At 47.2% G+C, this 14,825-nt stretch overlaps 2 protein-coding genes across 4 annotated transcripts in view; one reads left to right on the forward strand and one right to left on the reverse strand.

Annotated features, from left to right (window-relative positions):
* Positions 1-1,144: 1,144 nt before the first annotated feature.
* fez1 (fasciculation and elongation protein zeta 1 (zygin I)) lies at positions 1,145-10,005 on the forward strand (the record flags this gene model as incomplete). Its single annotated transcript, XM_084474250.1, has 9 exons — positions 1,145-1,500; positions 4,277-4,364; positions 5,845-5,931; positions 6,311-6,509; positions 7,587-7,948; positions 9,084-9,164; positions 9,470-9,545; positions 9,646-9,711; positions 9,989-10,005. The coding sequence occupies 9 exons, from the start codon at positions 1,145-1,147 to the stop codon at positions 10,003-10,005; spliced, it is 1,332 nt and encodes a 443-aa protein (XP_084330376.1).
* A 1,966-nt stretch (positions 10,006-11,971) lies between these two features.
* The window catches only part of esama (endothelial cell adhesion molecule a), a 34,593-nt gene continuing 31,739 nt past the window's right edge, over positions 11,972-14,825 (reverse strand). Inside the window, exons 7-8 of one of the 3 annotated variants that reach the window (XM_084474741.1) lie at positions 13,347-13,854; positions 11,977-13,304 (exon numbers count right to left, since the gene is read on the reverse strand). In XM_084474741.1, the coding sequence (XP_084330867.1) occupies positions 13,143-13,304; positions 13,347-13,854 (670 nt within the window). In that variant the 3' untranslated portion in view covers positions 11,977-13,142. Of the gene's footprint in view, positions 13,855-14,825 lie in introns of all 3 variants that reach the window. The other 2 variants (XM_084474740.1, XM_084474739.1) reach the window with 2 other exon arrangements.

Consider the following 14,825-nt stretch of genomic DNA (forward strand, 5'->3'; position numbering starts at 1 on the left):
GCCATCCCTTCAATTCAAGCATTAAAAATGAGTCCCCAGCTGCTCGCAATGACAGCCAACACTTTAGCCTCTCTTTTTGTTTCCAGCCTCATGTGCAGGGCTACCTTTCATTTCCTATAATCTCAGTGACTCATTAGTGAATCCCCAGCAGGTCAGTGTGATTAACTGTGGGTTTATCTTTTTTTTTTTTTTTTACCAGTTAGCCCCAACTCCTCTTCTGTGACTCCCAGGGGACAGAGGTACCCTTCTGGTGCACCTAGCATCATCTCATCATCTCCTCTTTGTCTAGACTTTGTGGTGCCAAGTCTAGCCCCACCCCCCTCCCCCCCCCCCCCCCCCCCACCCACCCCCCTCTCCTCACAACAAGGTATCTAGCCGTGGCATGAGAGTAAGGTCAGACACGTTGTGGAGGGCTGACGGTTAAGGCCTGAGATGAAGAGAGATAGACAGGAGGAGGGATGAGGGAATGAATGGATGAATGCCCTTGGATCACCTCAGATACATTTCCTTCTTCTAGCACAGACAAGAATGATTAGAAAAAATAACATGTGCTTTAGGCATCCCAGAATGTGTCTGTCACAGCAGTAGTACAGGAGAGTCAATTGAATAAAAAAGGATCCCAATGTAAAATATGAAATGTAAATATATGCCATATAAATAAGAAGTGGGGAAAAAAATACTGTAGCAACCACAGTATTCTTTTTAAAATCCACTTTCAATTGACAGTTCAAGATGTTGTTGGTTGAGCTATCTCTACCCTGATTGGTTCGGGAACTCCATCTCGCCTGTCAATCCCATGTGCCCACACCTCATTATCATAGCTCTACCACAGCAGTGTCAATTAAGCATTTTATCGAGTGGGTTCTATTCTAAACCTTGCTCTGCTCTTCTCTTTCCTGCCAACCCAAGCGACAGCCGGCCGTGTGCTCGAATTGAATCGATGAAGAACATCGATTCCCCCGTGCGGTCTGTAATTGAAAACAATTCCCACCAACGCTCTTATCTTATTGTCTTCTTCACAGGGCGTCCCCGTTTCAAGCGGCCCCACCACCACCGCCACCGCCACCGACCACCCGCCCGCCCGCCACCACCACCCACCACCACCACCACCACCACCACCACCACCACCTCCTCCAGGGCCGCCATGGAAGCCCCGCTCGTGTGCCTGGACGAGGAGTTCGAGGACCTGCGGCCGTGCCGCACGGAGGACCCGAATGGGGACGACCACGACTCGTCCTACGACTCGTCCTCCTCCTGCGGCGTGTTCGTGGCGCCGCCGCCGCCGCCGCCGGTGCTGGTGCCCATCGCCCGCGAGGACTTCTCCGAGCTGGAGAACTTCTCGGAGATGATGAGCTTCAAGTCCATGGAGGACCTGGTCAACGAGTTTGACGAGAAGCTCAACGTGTGCTTCCACAACTACAACACCAAGACCGAGTGCCTGGCGCCCATACGCAGCCAGGCCCACACGCAGGAGGATGAGGAGCGGCTGCAGGATGAAGAGTGAGTCCCGCCGCGTCAGGCCGTTGTCCGTTGAGTCGACTGGGGGGGGGTCGCGTCCGTTACCGCGAGTACCTCGAAGGAAGCGGTCAGGGTTTGTATTTGGGCGCGGAGCTGTGCCAGACCGCTGTGCTGAATGAATACGCTGTTGATACTTTGTTTCGACTTTGTCTCGGGCTTGTATTGTTTTGCTGCCATTTTGGGATTTGGGATCTAAATGTAGTTTTCTGAATCGGAATCAGAATCGGAATTTGCCTCGTTGCCGTTACAAGTTTCTTGGTGTTTTGTGCAATAACAATAATAGCAATAACTAACACTAATAGAAGGAGGATAGGATGCGTAGGATGCATAGTAGGATAGAGTATGATGAGTCTTAACAACCAACTACAAAGGACATATTTTTTTAAATGGATCTCAATCCATGGCATGCTAATTACACCGCTCACTAATTAACACCAAATGAGACATTCTCTAAGGCCCAATAAGCCGCCAGTGTGTCGGACCAAGCAGCCAATCAGCAGCTCTCACACCCTCCCCAACCTCCCTGGCCAACCGGGCTGAATTATTCAACACCTATATATATATATATGCTTCATGTCCACTGCGCTGTCAGTCTGTCTGCCTCAGGTGCTAACCTCCTTTGAGCCGCAACGTCTAGCCTTTCATAGCGAGACGTAACATCAAATATCCTACTGGAGGTGTAAAGGCTTCTCCTGGACCCAGTCCACCACTGCACACCTTGTTAAGGATGCCGGAAAAAAACTCCAGGAACACGAAATGGTGCAGACCCACGCAAACGGCGTGTCAGGGAATAGCGCCTGGGCCGTTACGCGGGCGTGCACACTCTAGTTTACACCCGCGTTTAACAGCAACGCGACCCCAGACGTTCCTAAAGAAGTACCAGAGTGTGCATGGGAGTGCTCAGCCGCTGCGCCTCGCGTTATTAACAAGACTCGAGCTGGGGACGAGCGCTTCGCTCAAGAAAAAAACGTCAAACCACGCTCTAGTAAACTTCAAACTCTGATGAGTGCAAAATGGGAGTCATCGTTATAAATGCGAAAACGGTGTGTGACAGATAGATGCATTTGCCGTGGCTCCGGTGTGCAGCCGTCAAACCGTCTCATCTCCCCCCTGTGGGTTGTGCTTTCCTCTCTCTCTGTCTCTCCCGGACTGAGGCTCCCAGATAGGAGCGTGTTTAACAAGCTGACTGGGAACCATAACATTATCTAGGACGACCCCCCCCCCCCCCCCCTCCATCCATCCACCTCCCCCAGGGCGGCGGCTCCCAGCCAAGCCAGCCACCGCTGCAGTTCAGCTCCGAACAATCTCTCTGACCACATCCCCCTGGTTACACTGCACTCACTGGCCGGAGTCCTGCGTTACCATCCATTGTGTGTGTGTGTGTGTGTGTGTGTGTGTGTGTGTGTGTTTGTCTAACACACACTAACACTAACACACACTAACACACTAACTAGGGCCTGTGAATGTGTGTCTCTCTATGGGCCTCTGTGTGTGTGTGTGTGTGTGTGTATGTGTGTGTGTGTGTGTGTGTGTGTGTGTGTGTATGTCTGTCCGTCTGTTTGGGCAAGTGTTTGTGTATGGGCGTGTACGTGTATGTTTGTGTGTGTGTGTGTGTTTGTGTGTGTGTGTGTGTGTGTGTGTGTTAGTGTGTTAGTCTGGGTGTATGTTTGCTAGGGCCTGTGAATGTGTGTCTCTCTATGGGCCTCTGTGTGTGTGTGTGTGTGTGTGTGTGTGTGTGTCTGTGTGTGTGTATGTCTGTCCATCTGTTTGTATGGGCAAGTGTTTGTGTATCTGTATGGGCGTGTGCATGTATGTTTGTGTGTGTGTGTGTGTGTGTGTGTGTGATGTGCGCGTGTGTGTATGTCTGCTGACCAGGGCTTGTGCATGTGTGCGTTGCGGCAGTGTCTCTCTGTGTTGCATTGAGCAACAAATTCATTAGCTTGGAAGTGATCCCCGGTCCCTTTGAGCCTTTGAGTCCCCGTTCGTCCAGTGAGGTCAGCACAGCGATTGGCTGGAGGGGCGGGGTGGGGGGGGGGGGACGGGGGGGTGTGAATGGCCGTGTTTGTTGTGTTTGTGCTGGCGGGTTCGGGGCCGTGCCACTGGGGGACGGCTGGCACAGGGCCCCCCCCCCCCGGCCAACACAACCACGGAGGAAGAGGCGACGGAGAGGAGGCCCTTCATGAGGGGCCCCGACCGGGGCGGAGGAAGACCAACAAAGAGGGACTTCTATGCCCTGCTTTGTGTCCCTCCTTCTTCACACACACACACACACACACACACACACACACACACACACACACACACACACACACACACACACCGAGACTGGCTGTGGTCGGCTGCAGACACGGTTCCACGCCATGATGTGAGGAGGTGTTTTCTTCTTCTTTGTATTTTTTAATTGTGAATGTGTTCGGTGGAGACGCCGGTGCACCCAGCAGGGAGACGCTCTCGCTACGGCTGGACGTTGCGGACCGGGTTCTCCGGTGATGCATTGACCGAGCCTCAGGCTGCGCGGTGGAGCGGCCGGGCTTATAAGATGGCGTCACTAGGAAGACACAGCGTAGCGTAGGAGGTCGTAGTACTAGGGTGGAGCCGTTCAGCGCGCTGTTATACAACGGGAACGCCGCAAAACCCCGCCGGGGGCTTCCGTTGTTGTGCTCAAGACGAAGTGCTAAAAACGTTGACATATTTGACTGCTTTTTCATGAAGCGTGTCTATTTTACACCTGTTTGTGTGCTTTGTCCCTGTGGTTCAGTGTGTGGGACGCCCTGACTGACAACTACATCTCCAGCTGGGACAACCCGAACTCCGAGGCGCTCAACGGCAACCTGTCTGACCAAGAGGTACGGCTCTCCACGTCCAACACAGACCTTTGGAATTGTGACTTTATTTTGTTTTTTTTGTACGTTTTTTTTTTGTACGGTTTTATTCTGTTTACCTAGAATGAGGACCCGACACTTTTTTGTATGGCCCTTTCTCGTGTTCTCGCTCTTAAAATAGTCATTTACTACCTTTTCCCAGAATGTTGTGTCCAAAATAATGACAGTGTCATTATGTTGCACGTTAGAATGTGGTGAGAGAGCGTGAGAGAGTGAGCCAGGGGAGAGATCTTCAGGACTGCTTTGTTTCCACATTTATAACAAACGCAGGCCTGGATGTTCCCGCTAGGAAACAGGCTGCTAATTGGTCGATAAGCATAAATGTCCCAAAACTTCCAGGTTGGGTGAGTCTTCCACCACCAGCAGCGGTAGACAGTGGGGAATGTTCTCTGGTGCAGGACGAGACTCTCCCAATTATCATGGGGACATAAAAATGTCTTCTGCTTGTAAGCGTTGGTGTAGCCTGTATTTGGTGAGAAATGACGCTCTCCTTAGGAACAGTGTGTAGCCCACACACGATGACTATTCAGAGATGTTGTCAAATAATACTCTCCTCATGAACAGTGTGTAGGCCACACACACCATGACCATTCAGAGATGGCAAATCAGAGAAAAGAAGAGAGAGGATGTAAAAACATTTGACATATAATTGTATTATTTTACTATTTTCTCACATTGTATTATTAAGGGACATTTCTAAGATAATGTTCCATACCGTTTTACGCATTCATCCCCTTTCTGCCACAATGAAATGTTTCTATAGGTGCCCGGATCAATCGCACTTCAGCCTGTACTATGGCGAGCTAATCAGCTCAGTCTATTACCTGGCAGGCTATTATGTTGAAAGAATTTTGTAAAATCAATAGCGCTTTATTGCATAATGCTGACACTCATTTCCTGTTGACCTAAAGGATTCTATGATGCTCATGAGAGAGAGAGAGAGAGAGAGAGAGAGAGAGAGAGAGAGAGAGAGAGAGAGAGCACGAGAGCGAGAGAGCGAGAGAGAGAGAGAGAGAGAGCGAGAGAGAGAGAGAGAGCTTACGATGAGGTCATGTCTGAGTAATAGTTGCGATGCAGTAAGGACACTGAGAAAAAGTAACTCAAATATTCTTTGCATTAACCTTCATACCCATTTCCAAAGAACAAAACTGCTATCGTCTATTCAATATTTATCGACATATAAATATCTAAAAATATATATACATAAAGATATATGTTTTTGAATCAAACCTCTTTAAATATTAATGCGAATGATTTCCAGATGAGTTCAGACAGGAATAATCAATAACAGATGTCAGTTGTTTTCAGACATGGATTCAGCGCTCCTGTGTTTATCACCATGTCCAGTACTGAGCGTCACTGGCCTCTGCGGCGCACTGACGACCTCACAGTGGTAGCGTTGTTCTCTATCGGTCGTTCATCTTCTGCATGATTTCCTCCCCAGATCCACGAGAAGGAGGAAGAGGAAATGAACGAGAAGAACGACAATGCCAACTGCCTGAACGACGAACCGCTCATCACAGCTGATCAGGTGTGTGACTTGATTCGATTGGCCCTCGCTCTCTTTTCTGTAGTCGTGCACATTTTTTTCCCGTTCAGAGCTGTAAATAATTGATGAGAGACGGTGTATGCACATCAAATGGAGACGTTATGTCTCAGGGTTGAGATCTGGATGGAGATACGGGCACATCGCACACATGTACATTCCCAGCTTCCATCCCGCTCCCTCCTCCATTCACCCGTCCTCCACCCATCCATCCAACCGTCCTTCAATCATCCGTCCATCATTCGTCGATTTACTATCAATCATTCATGCAGCCGTCCATCCAATCCTCAATCCATCCATCGTTCGACCCATTACCATTCACCCACTCATCGCCGCTCCACTCTCTGCTCCGCGGGCCCTGCAGGTGATCGAGGAGATAGTGGAGATGATGGAGAACTCCCCTGACCCCGGGGAGACGGAGGAGGAGGAGGAGGAGGAAGAGGAGGAGGAGGAGGAGGAGGATGATGAGGAGAGCAGCCATTGTTCCCCCAGCGACAACCCCTCCCTGCTGGAGGAGATCCGGCAGCTGTCCCAGGCCTCCAACAACAACTGCTCGTATGAGGGTAGGGTGGCCATCTTTGTTTGTTGTTGTTGTTGTTGTTGTTGTTTCCTGTTTAGTTTTTTGCAAACACATTTGCTTTTTGCAAATGCAAACGCTTAGGATGAATCATTCATTTGTCTGCAATAGTTTATTTTCCAGTGTTTTTGTTGTTCTTTTTGGCAATTTTCTTCTCCTATGTTGCTTCACACAAGATACAAAATACGAATCACAAAAATGAGAGCCTCTAAAGCAGCTTGGCGCCCCAAAAAAAGAGGCATTTCCTCCTGTGATCTCAGTCGGGAGTGTTGAACATTAGGACAGCTGTATTTTATGGTAACTACCACAACTAGATGTGGCTGTTATTTCCCACAGATGCCATGGTGCATCCCTGCTGCTAGAGTGGTAGGAAAAGTAATCATGTACCCGGCAGCGCTGCTATCCCTTGGCTTGTGATAGATGGACCCCCTTTGCTCGGTTTTAGTGTCACATAATTGCAGATTGTCACTGTGGCCGTGAACTCTTGAGAGCGTGAATGGAAATAGTCCAGCCCTTTGTTAACTATATCGTATAAATCTTCTTCAAGGACAATAGCTTAAGAGTTTACTGGACACTGTTATTTTGCAGTTTATTGTATATACAAAATAAACCCATCAAGTAAACCCTCGTTTTAACAAGGGAGAATTTTCAACCAGGATGTACACACGGGTGTGTGTTCTTAGTTTTCCCTTCAGACATTTAAGCTGTTGATATACACTCTTACACACACCCTCATGCACACACTCACACACTCTTACACTCCCTCACATACACTCTCACACACTCTTACACACTCCCTCACACAATAACGCTCACACACACACACACACACACACACACACACACACACACACACACACACACACACACACACACACACACACACACATGCACACACACACACACACACACACACACTCATACACACTCACACACACAATCACTCTCACACAATCACTCTTACACAATCACCCTCACACACTCCCTCTCACCCCCCCTCTCCCTCCCCCCTCTCCCCTCTCTCTCACCCACCGCGTGCGCCGCTGCGCCCCCCCCCCTGCAGGCCTGAGCCTGATGCCGGCGCCCTCCCTGGAGGAGCTGCTGAAGAGGGTGGAGACGGCCATCCTGCGCTACTCGGAGGAGCTGGTGGGCCAGCTGGCGCGGCGCGAGGAGCTGGAGTTCGAGAAGGAGGTGAAGAACACCTTCATCACGGCGCTGATGGAGGTGCAGAACCGGCAGAAGGAGCAGCGCGAGGGCAGCCGGCGCCGGCGCAGGGACAAGGGCCTGAGCCTGCAGGCGGGGGGAGGCACCACCACCACCAGCAGCACCACCACCAGCAGCAGCACCACCACCACCACCGGGGGCGGGGGCGGGGGCGGCCACACGGCGGGACGCACGGAGAAGAGCACCGGCATGCCGGCCAAGGTGAGGGGGAGGGAGGGAGGGGAGGGGAGGGAAGGGGAGAGGGGAGGGAGGGAGGGGAGGGAGAGAAACAGGGGGGGGGGGATGAGGGAGAAGGAGAGTGGGATTGGAGCAGCGCTGGAAAGAATCAATTGGATTTCGGTTTTCTCTTTAGGGTTAGGTTTAAGGGTTAGGTTTAAGGGTTAGGTTTAAGGGTTAGGTTTTAGTGTTTTGTTTACGGGTTCAGATTTGAGCCGTTGGATTTAGGGTTAGGTTTTGTTTTAAGGGTTTGGTTTTTGACTTTGAGAGTTTGTGAGGTGAACCGGGGAGCCCTTGATCTGCAGCAGATGCTCTGCTACGGACCACTGAGCCGTCCTCAGTATATGGGCCGTTAGGGGAAGGGTTAGGAAGGGTAAGGCCGACTAATGGTTTGTCTTGTTATTGTGACCGCACGTGCAGTCATTGCATAAAGTGGCTAGTTACGCAACACACGAGCTGCTCGACTGAATTACAGCACTAGCGACGAGCATTTAGAAGTGGGGAAGGTGAAAGCATGCCGCCAGACGGCTGGAGCGGCCATAATGGATCTCCTGTCCATTAGCAGTCATTCAGGCTTCCAGGAAAGACTCTGAAGTGGAAGTCAGCTGCTCCTCCAATTAGCCTTGTTGTGACATGGCAGGCCAGTATCAGCTGAATAATAATCCGCTCTCTCTTCAGAACAATGCACTGAAAGGCCGTCCCTGGTCTGGCATTGTAAGCCTGTTAGCCTTTCCCTTTTCATTTCGCAGATGCTTTTATCCAAAGCCACCTCGCAATAATATGCATCCGCAAGGTAGAAGCTGTCTTGCCCCACTGTTTACTTTATTTTTCTTATTTACTTGACGTACAAATGAAAAAAACATATTTTCTTAGTACAGTTTCCTTTTCCAAATTTAGCTTTTGGAGTAATTTAAGGAGGTCAGAAGCAGCTTACTGCTACCAAATCCTACGGCTGCAAAGTTCATTTAATGAGCTCAGAGCATCACTCATTAAATTAAATGGCTGTATGTTAATGGTGTGTGTGTGTGTGTGTGTGTGTGTGTGTGTGTGCGTGTGTGTGTGTGTGTGTGTGTGTGTGTGCGTGCGTGTGTGTGTGTGCGTGTGCGTGCATGACCTGCAGCGCTTCAGCATGGAGGGCCTCTCCAACATCCTGCAGTCCGGCATCAGACAGACCTTCGGAAGCACAGGGAATGACAAACAGGTGTGTTCTTAGTTTTCCCTTCAGACATTTAAGCTGTTAGTAGTTGCGTTAACCCAGGCACATTACAGTGCACTGTACGCTGCCTCAGTGGCAGCCTCTAGTGGCTCGAGCTGTAACTACAGTTATAGCTATATCATACTCTAAAGACCAGAAAAATTGGACGGTGCAAGTTTAAACTTTCTAGTTAAGACATATTTTACTGGCGTAAATAGCTGCAGTGCCAGAGTGACACAGTGCCGGTTTAAATTAAACCTTGTGGTAGAAATAGAGTCATGGGGGATTAACAGTGTGTTCTTTGCTCTCAGTATCTGAACACGGTGATCCCCTTCGAGAAGAAGGCCACCCCACCAGCCGTGGAAGACCTGCAGATGCTCACAAACAGTGAGAGACGTTCCTCCACTTATTGTCACTGAAGATAATCGTGTTTCTGTTTCGGGGAACTAGTCTAACCGGCAAATTCTGTTCTCCCCCCCCCCCGCAGTTCTTTTTGCCATGAAGGAGGACAGCGAGAAGGTGCCGGCGCTCCTAACTGACTACATATTAAAAGGTGAAACAACATGTTTACACCACGACACTCACCACAACAAGACCTCAACTTGTCAACTTGATATGTCTTTGTTTAAACTCCACTTACAGAATGATTGTTTACCTTTTCCGTCTTTTGGTTTGCCACTTTTATCTACACTTGTGCTATACAACATAAGGGTTTTTATTTTGAAATGGATCAGAATCTCCAAAATGGTAAACTTAACGTTACAATGTGTGTTTCCCATTCCAGTGCACTGCTACGTCGTGTGACCCACTGTCTCCTTGTTTCCCTGCAGTCCTCTGTCCCACCTAAAGCCCCACCGTCCGCGGCCCTCGGTGTGAAGGAGAACATCACCCCCCGGGGGGGGCGCTTCCTCCACCCAGTCCCGAGCTGCATGAGCTAACCATCTGTACCCTTATCAGCCATGGATCCACCGACATTATCCTACCTTGCTCACCTTACTATGATTACTGCCTTTCGCCAGGGGCTCCCCCCCCACCCTCTCCCTCCCCCCCCCCCCCCCCACCCTCTCCCCCCCCCTCCTCCTCCTGCACAATATAAGCTCAGGCCAGACTCCTAAATGGCCGCCCGCCGCCCGAATGCTATCCCCACGGTGTGCAACCGGCTCCTCTACTTTTATAGGACTTTACTAACAAATCTCCTCTGGAGAGCACGACGCGCTATTAATGTACGCCGCAAGAATTCTGTCTTTAAATGATTACGATTTGGTTCGTTTCCCTCTTTTCTTCCGTCAGTGTCTTTTGTATTTCTTTCTCCGCGTCCCCTCTTTATTTCTCTTTCTTTCTCCCTTTCTTTCTCTCTTTCTGCCTCCCTTTCTCCCTTTCTTTCATGGGCTCCGTTTCAAAGGTGACCTCTGAGCCGTAGTCTTGGCCATCCACGCACCTGTTCATTGACCCATGAAGCAGCACCCATATGATGACGACCCCCCCCCACCCCCACCCCATTCACATGCACTGCATCTACTAGTATTGTCCGTGAAAAAGGGTTCACATGAATCATCTGAATACTAAAAGCCATGCACCTTTTTCTGCCAATCCAGTACTGTAGTTCCATGGGAAATAGAAAACATTACGGGTGCCGGATGTTTATTCGTTTGTCCAATTTTTTTGCCAAGATATTAATATCCAGTGCTCTTCTGATCTTTTTTTTTTCTTTTTTGTAATTTCTTTTAGAAATGTATTTAATATTTGATATATATATACTCTGTTGCAGATTTTTATACTTTGTTTTTTTTCTTTCTATGAAACAATGCATTCCTCCCCCTCCAAACCATGTGGGCGTTGATCACAGAATTAACTTAAATGTCATTTTTCCTGACAGGACAAGCTCATTAAAAAGGCGTACAGATTGAGCATATATGCCCTTCTTTGAGCCATGTAGGTGAATGTTTAATTGCTAATCGCCTATTCTAATAAACAGTATACCCGTATGTCATGTGAGTGCTGTTTGTTTTGTCGTTTTGTTTGTGGTTTCATCGTTGCGTGTCTAAGTTCATTATGAATGGCATTTAAAAATAGAAAATGCATTTCCTGCAGAAAATGCGGTGAGTGCTGTAGTGCAAACTGAGGTTGAGAATATGTTTTAATAAAGCCACACTTTTTTTTTCTGATACTTTTTTTTGGAGTGATCTGATTGGCTAAAAAAAAATGTATTTTCTTACAAGCAATCTGACTGGCTAAAAGAAAATATTTTTTCGAGCGATCTGATTGTCTACATTTATTTATATATTTTAGCGATCTGATTGGCTAAAATGTATTTTTGATATTTGCTAATCAGATAATAGATCTTTTAAAAAATAATACAGAAAGTAAGAATCAAGCCTAAGAATAAAAAGAGTTGAACGCTGCTTAAGGCACTCACCTAAACAGACGAAAGGGGGATACATCTAACAGTGGTTTCAAATAAAACGAATAATAAGCAGTATAATCAAGAGCGCTTCAAGAAAACCCAGGCAGTCTTTGTGTAATCTGGCACCCTCTACTGGAGTGTTCAAGCACTGCACTTTTTACATACTAAAGATATATTGTACATTCGTTTTACGAATGTTTACTGCAAGTAAACCCCTGAAACACATTAAGACAAATATGTGTTTTGTCTCAAATCTTTTTATATATTAGTGGTGATAAAGGAGAATTATTTTATAACACATACATTTTTGCCCAAATAGGGGTTAAAGCTATTGTATGGTCAAAATAACCACAAATTGACCAACAGTTCTCTTTTAATTGAAAAAATGATACAAATACTTGAACATAAATACAGAAAATACGTATAAACACTGCTTGTATTCTACATGTTCAGCTTAAGGATACAGTATAATATTAGTTTGGACAACATCTGTATGGAATTTGACAACCGAGTAATTATAAATTTATTTATAGCATTTGGGACATTGGTAAGTTTGTCGTCCTTCAAATTGAATAACTTACCATGCGTTGCAGTATAAAAATAAAGGCTTGAATATATGTCATATTTATATAATGTACACTGCTAGTATGTACATACTATTGGACCATTCGTGTGAAGAGTAAAAGGAGTGTATACAAATGAAGATCCTGTTTATCTTCTTGGATGCAAAATCCTCAGAATATTTATGAAAGAAATAACAATAAAAAAAAGATTAATGATAAAGACACATTTTAAAATATATTTTGCTCCAGTGTTTAAAAGTAACCCGACACAACCATCACAGCAGGGAAATATATAATTAATATGGTGTGTGTTTATGTTATCATATGCGTCCAGCTGTCTTCACACCTAGCACGGCCCAGAATGGTGAATAATGGATCAACCCTGAGGAAATCATCCTCCAACTCGACCTCTTTTGAAAAGTTACACACAACCAACTATAGAACAGCATAGATTTGGCCCTTCATTCATTTGACCGTCTTTGTATAACTAGACTCTAATCTACCAGTGTTATGACCTTAATACAGCCCAACCATAGGATGGCGTTTACATTTTTTTTATTTTGTCAGCCAAGACAGTGAAGTCACATAAAAAGGCAGTTGATCAACATTAAACTAGTACGATTCTGCAGGACTTTGTTGAAGTTTGATGCAGTTTTTTGGAAACTGGAAGGATTGTTACAATCTTGGACTCAATTCTACGTTCATTGGTGGATATTGTAAAAAAAAAAAAAAGATCTGTTGCAGTTTTCGTGTTTTAGGCAAACATTTGATTATTGATCATAATGGAACAAAGCTGTTTGCATGGAAGACATCAAACCAACATTCTCTGTGTCTTTGTGAATGTCTTCTCAGTGGGATACCAGCAGAGAAGCTCCACAGTTTCACTCAACCGGAGACAAAAGATGAAACCGTAACAAAAAAAATGCAGGCTTCCATGGCTGTTTTTTTTTTTTTCTTTTTTTTTTTTTTACTTGCTGTTCCCAAGTAATTCCTGACCTTATTGACTCATTAATTTCTTCACACGAGCGATCCGGCCTGGTTCTGCGCCGGCACCATGATGGGCACCCCACCCATGCGGGCAATGTTGGAGGCGGATATGACGGAGGTGGGCAGGGCGGGCGGGCGGGGGATGGGGAGCAGGGCGGGCTGGGCCGACGGCGCCTGGCCGTAGTCCTGGCCCTGGCCGTAGCCCTGGCCGTAGCCCTGGTTGTAGCCCTGGGCCTGGCCGTAGCCCTGGGCCAGCGGCTGGGCCTGGGGCAGCCGGGTGGACCGCTCCGTGTGGCCCAGGGGCAGGGTGCCGCTGTGAGGGTGCTCCCCGTGGCCCCTGGGGTCCTGCGGCGCTCCGTCCGGGTACTGGTCCCGGGGCAGGGTGGCTCCGTTGCCGTTGTAGGCGCCGTACTGGGTGGGGGTGGAGGCGCCCCCCTGGTGGCGCTGCTGCTGCTGCTGCGGGGGGCGGTAGCCGGCGATGCTGCCCGTGGCGGTGACGATGGAGGCGGTGTCGGAGGGCGGGCGCTGCGGGTACTGCTGCAGGCTGTGGTTCTGGCCGTGGGGGGCCGGCGGCGGCGGCTGGTGGTGCTGGTGGTGGTGGTGGTGGTGGTTGCCGGCGTGGAAGGGCTCCTTGGGGTGGCGGCTGGAGCTGATGGAGGACAGGGTGCCGTTTTTGGAGAAGATGTCCGAGCCCATGCCGCTCTTGGCCCAGGACACGCGCTTGGGGGCCTGGGCGTCCTCCCTGGAGGGGGAGAGGGGTGAGGGTCAGAGGAGGCACCACGGTACATACTGTCACCACGGTTACCTGGTTAACTGGAAGCAGACCTCAAAACAAAGGGGAGCGGTCACAGGTTTGTTCATTCATATAAGTAGGTATAAGTATAGGTCAAGGTATAGGTCGAGATAAAGGTATAATTATAGTTAAAGGTCTAGAGATAAAGGTATAGGAAGAGATAAAGGTATAATTATAGTTTAAGGTCTAGAGATGAAGGTATAGGAAGAGATAAAGGTATAATTATAGTTAAAGGTCTAGAGATAAAGGTATAGGAAGAGATAAAGGTATAATTATAGTTTAAGGTCTAGAGATGAAGGTATAGGAAGAGATAAAGGCATAATTATAGTGAAAGGTCTAGAGATAAAGGTATAGGTCGAGATAAATAATGATATAATTATAGTTAACGGTATAGGTCTAGTTAAATGTATAGGTCTAGATAAAGGTATAGGTCAAGATAAAGGTATAATAATAGTTAAAGGTATAGGTCTAGTTAAAGGTATCAGTATAGTTGAAGATGTAGGTCTCTTTAGGTCGAGAGTATAGGTCTAAATAAAGGTCTAGTTCTACTCAAGTTAAAGGTATAGGTTTAGTACAAGTATAGTGGAAAATATTGGTACTTTAGGTATACAGTATGTATAATTATAGTTAAAGGTATAGGTTGAGATAAAGGTATAGGTCGAGTTAAAGGTATAATTATAGTTAAAGGTATAGGTTGAGATAAAGGTATAGGTCGAGTTAAAGGTATAATTATAGTTAAAGGTATAAGTTGAGATATAGGTATAATTATAGTTAAAGGTATAGGTCTAGATAAAGGTATAGCTTGAGATATAGGTATAATTATAGTTAAAGGTATAGGTCTAGATAAAGGTATAATTATAGTTAAAGGTATAGGTCTAGATAAAGGTATAATTATAGTAAAAGGTATAGGTTGAGATAAA

This window comes from Micromesistius poutassou (assembly GCF_964030765.1).
Source record: "Micromesistius poutassou genome assembly, chromosome: 10".
In the NCBI taxonomy this organism is placed as follows: Eukaryota; Metazoa; Chordata; class Actinopteri; order Gadiformes; family Gadidae; genus Micromesistius; species Micromesistius poutassou.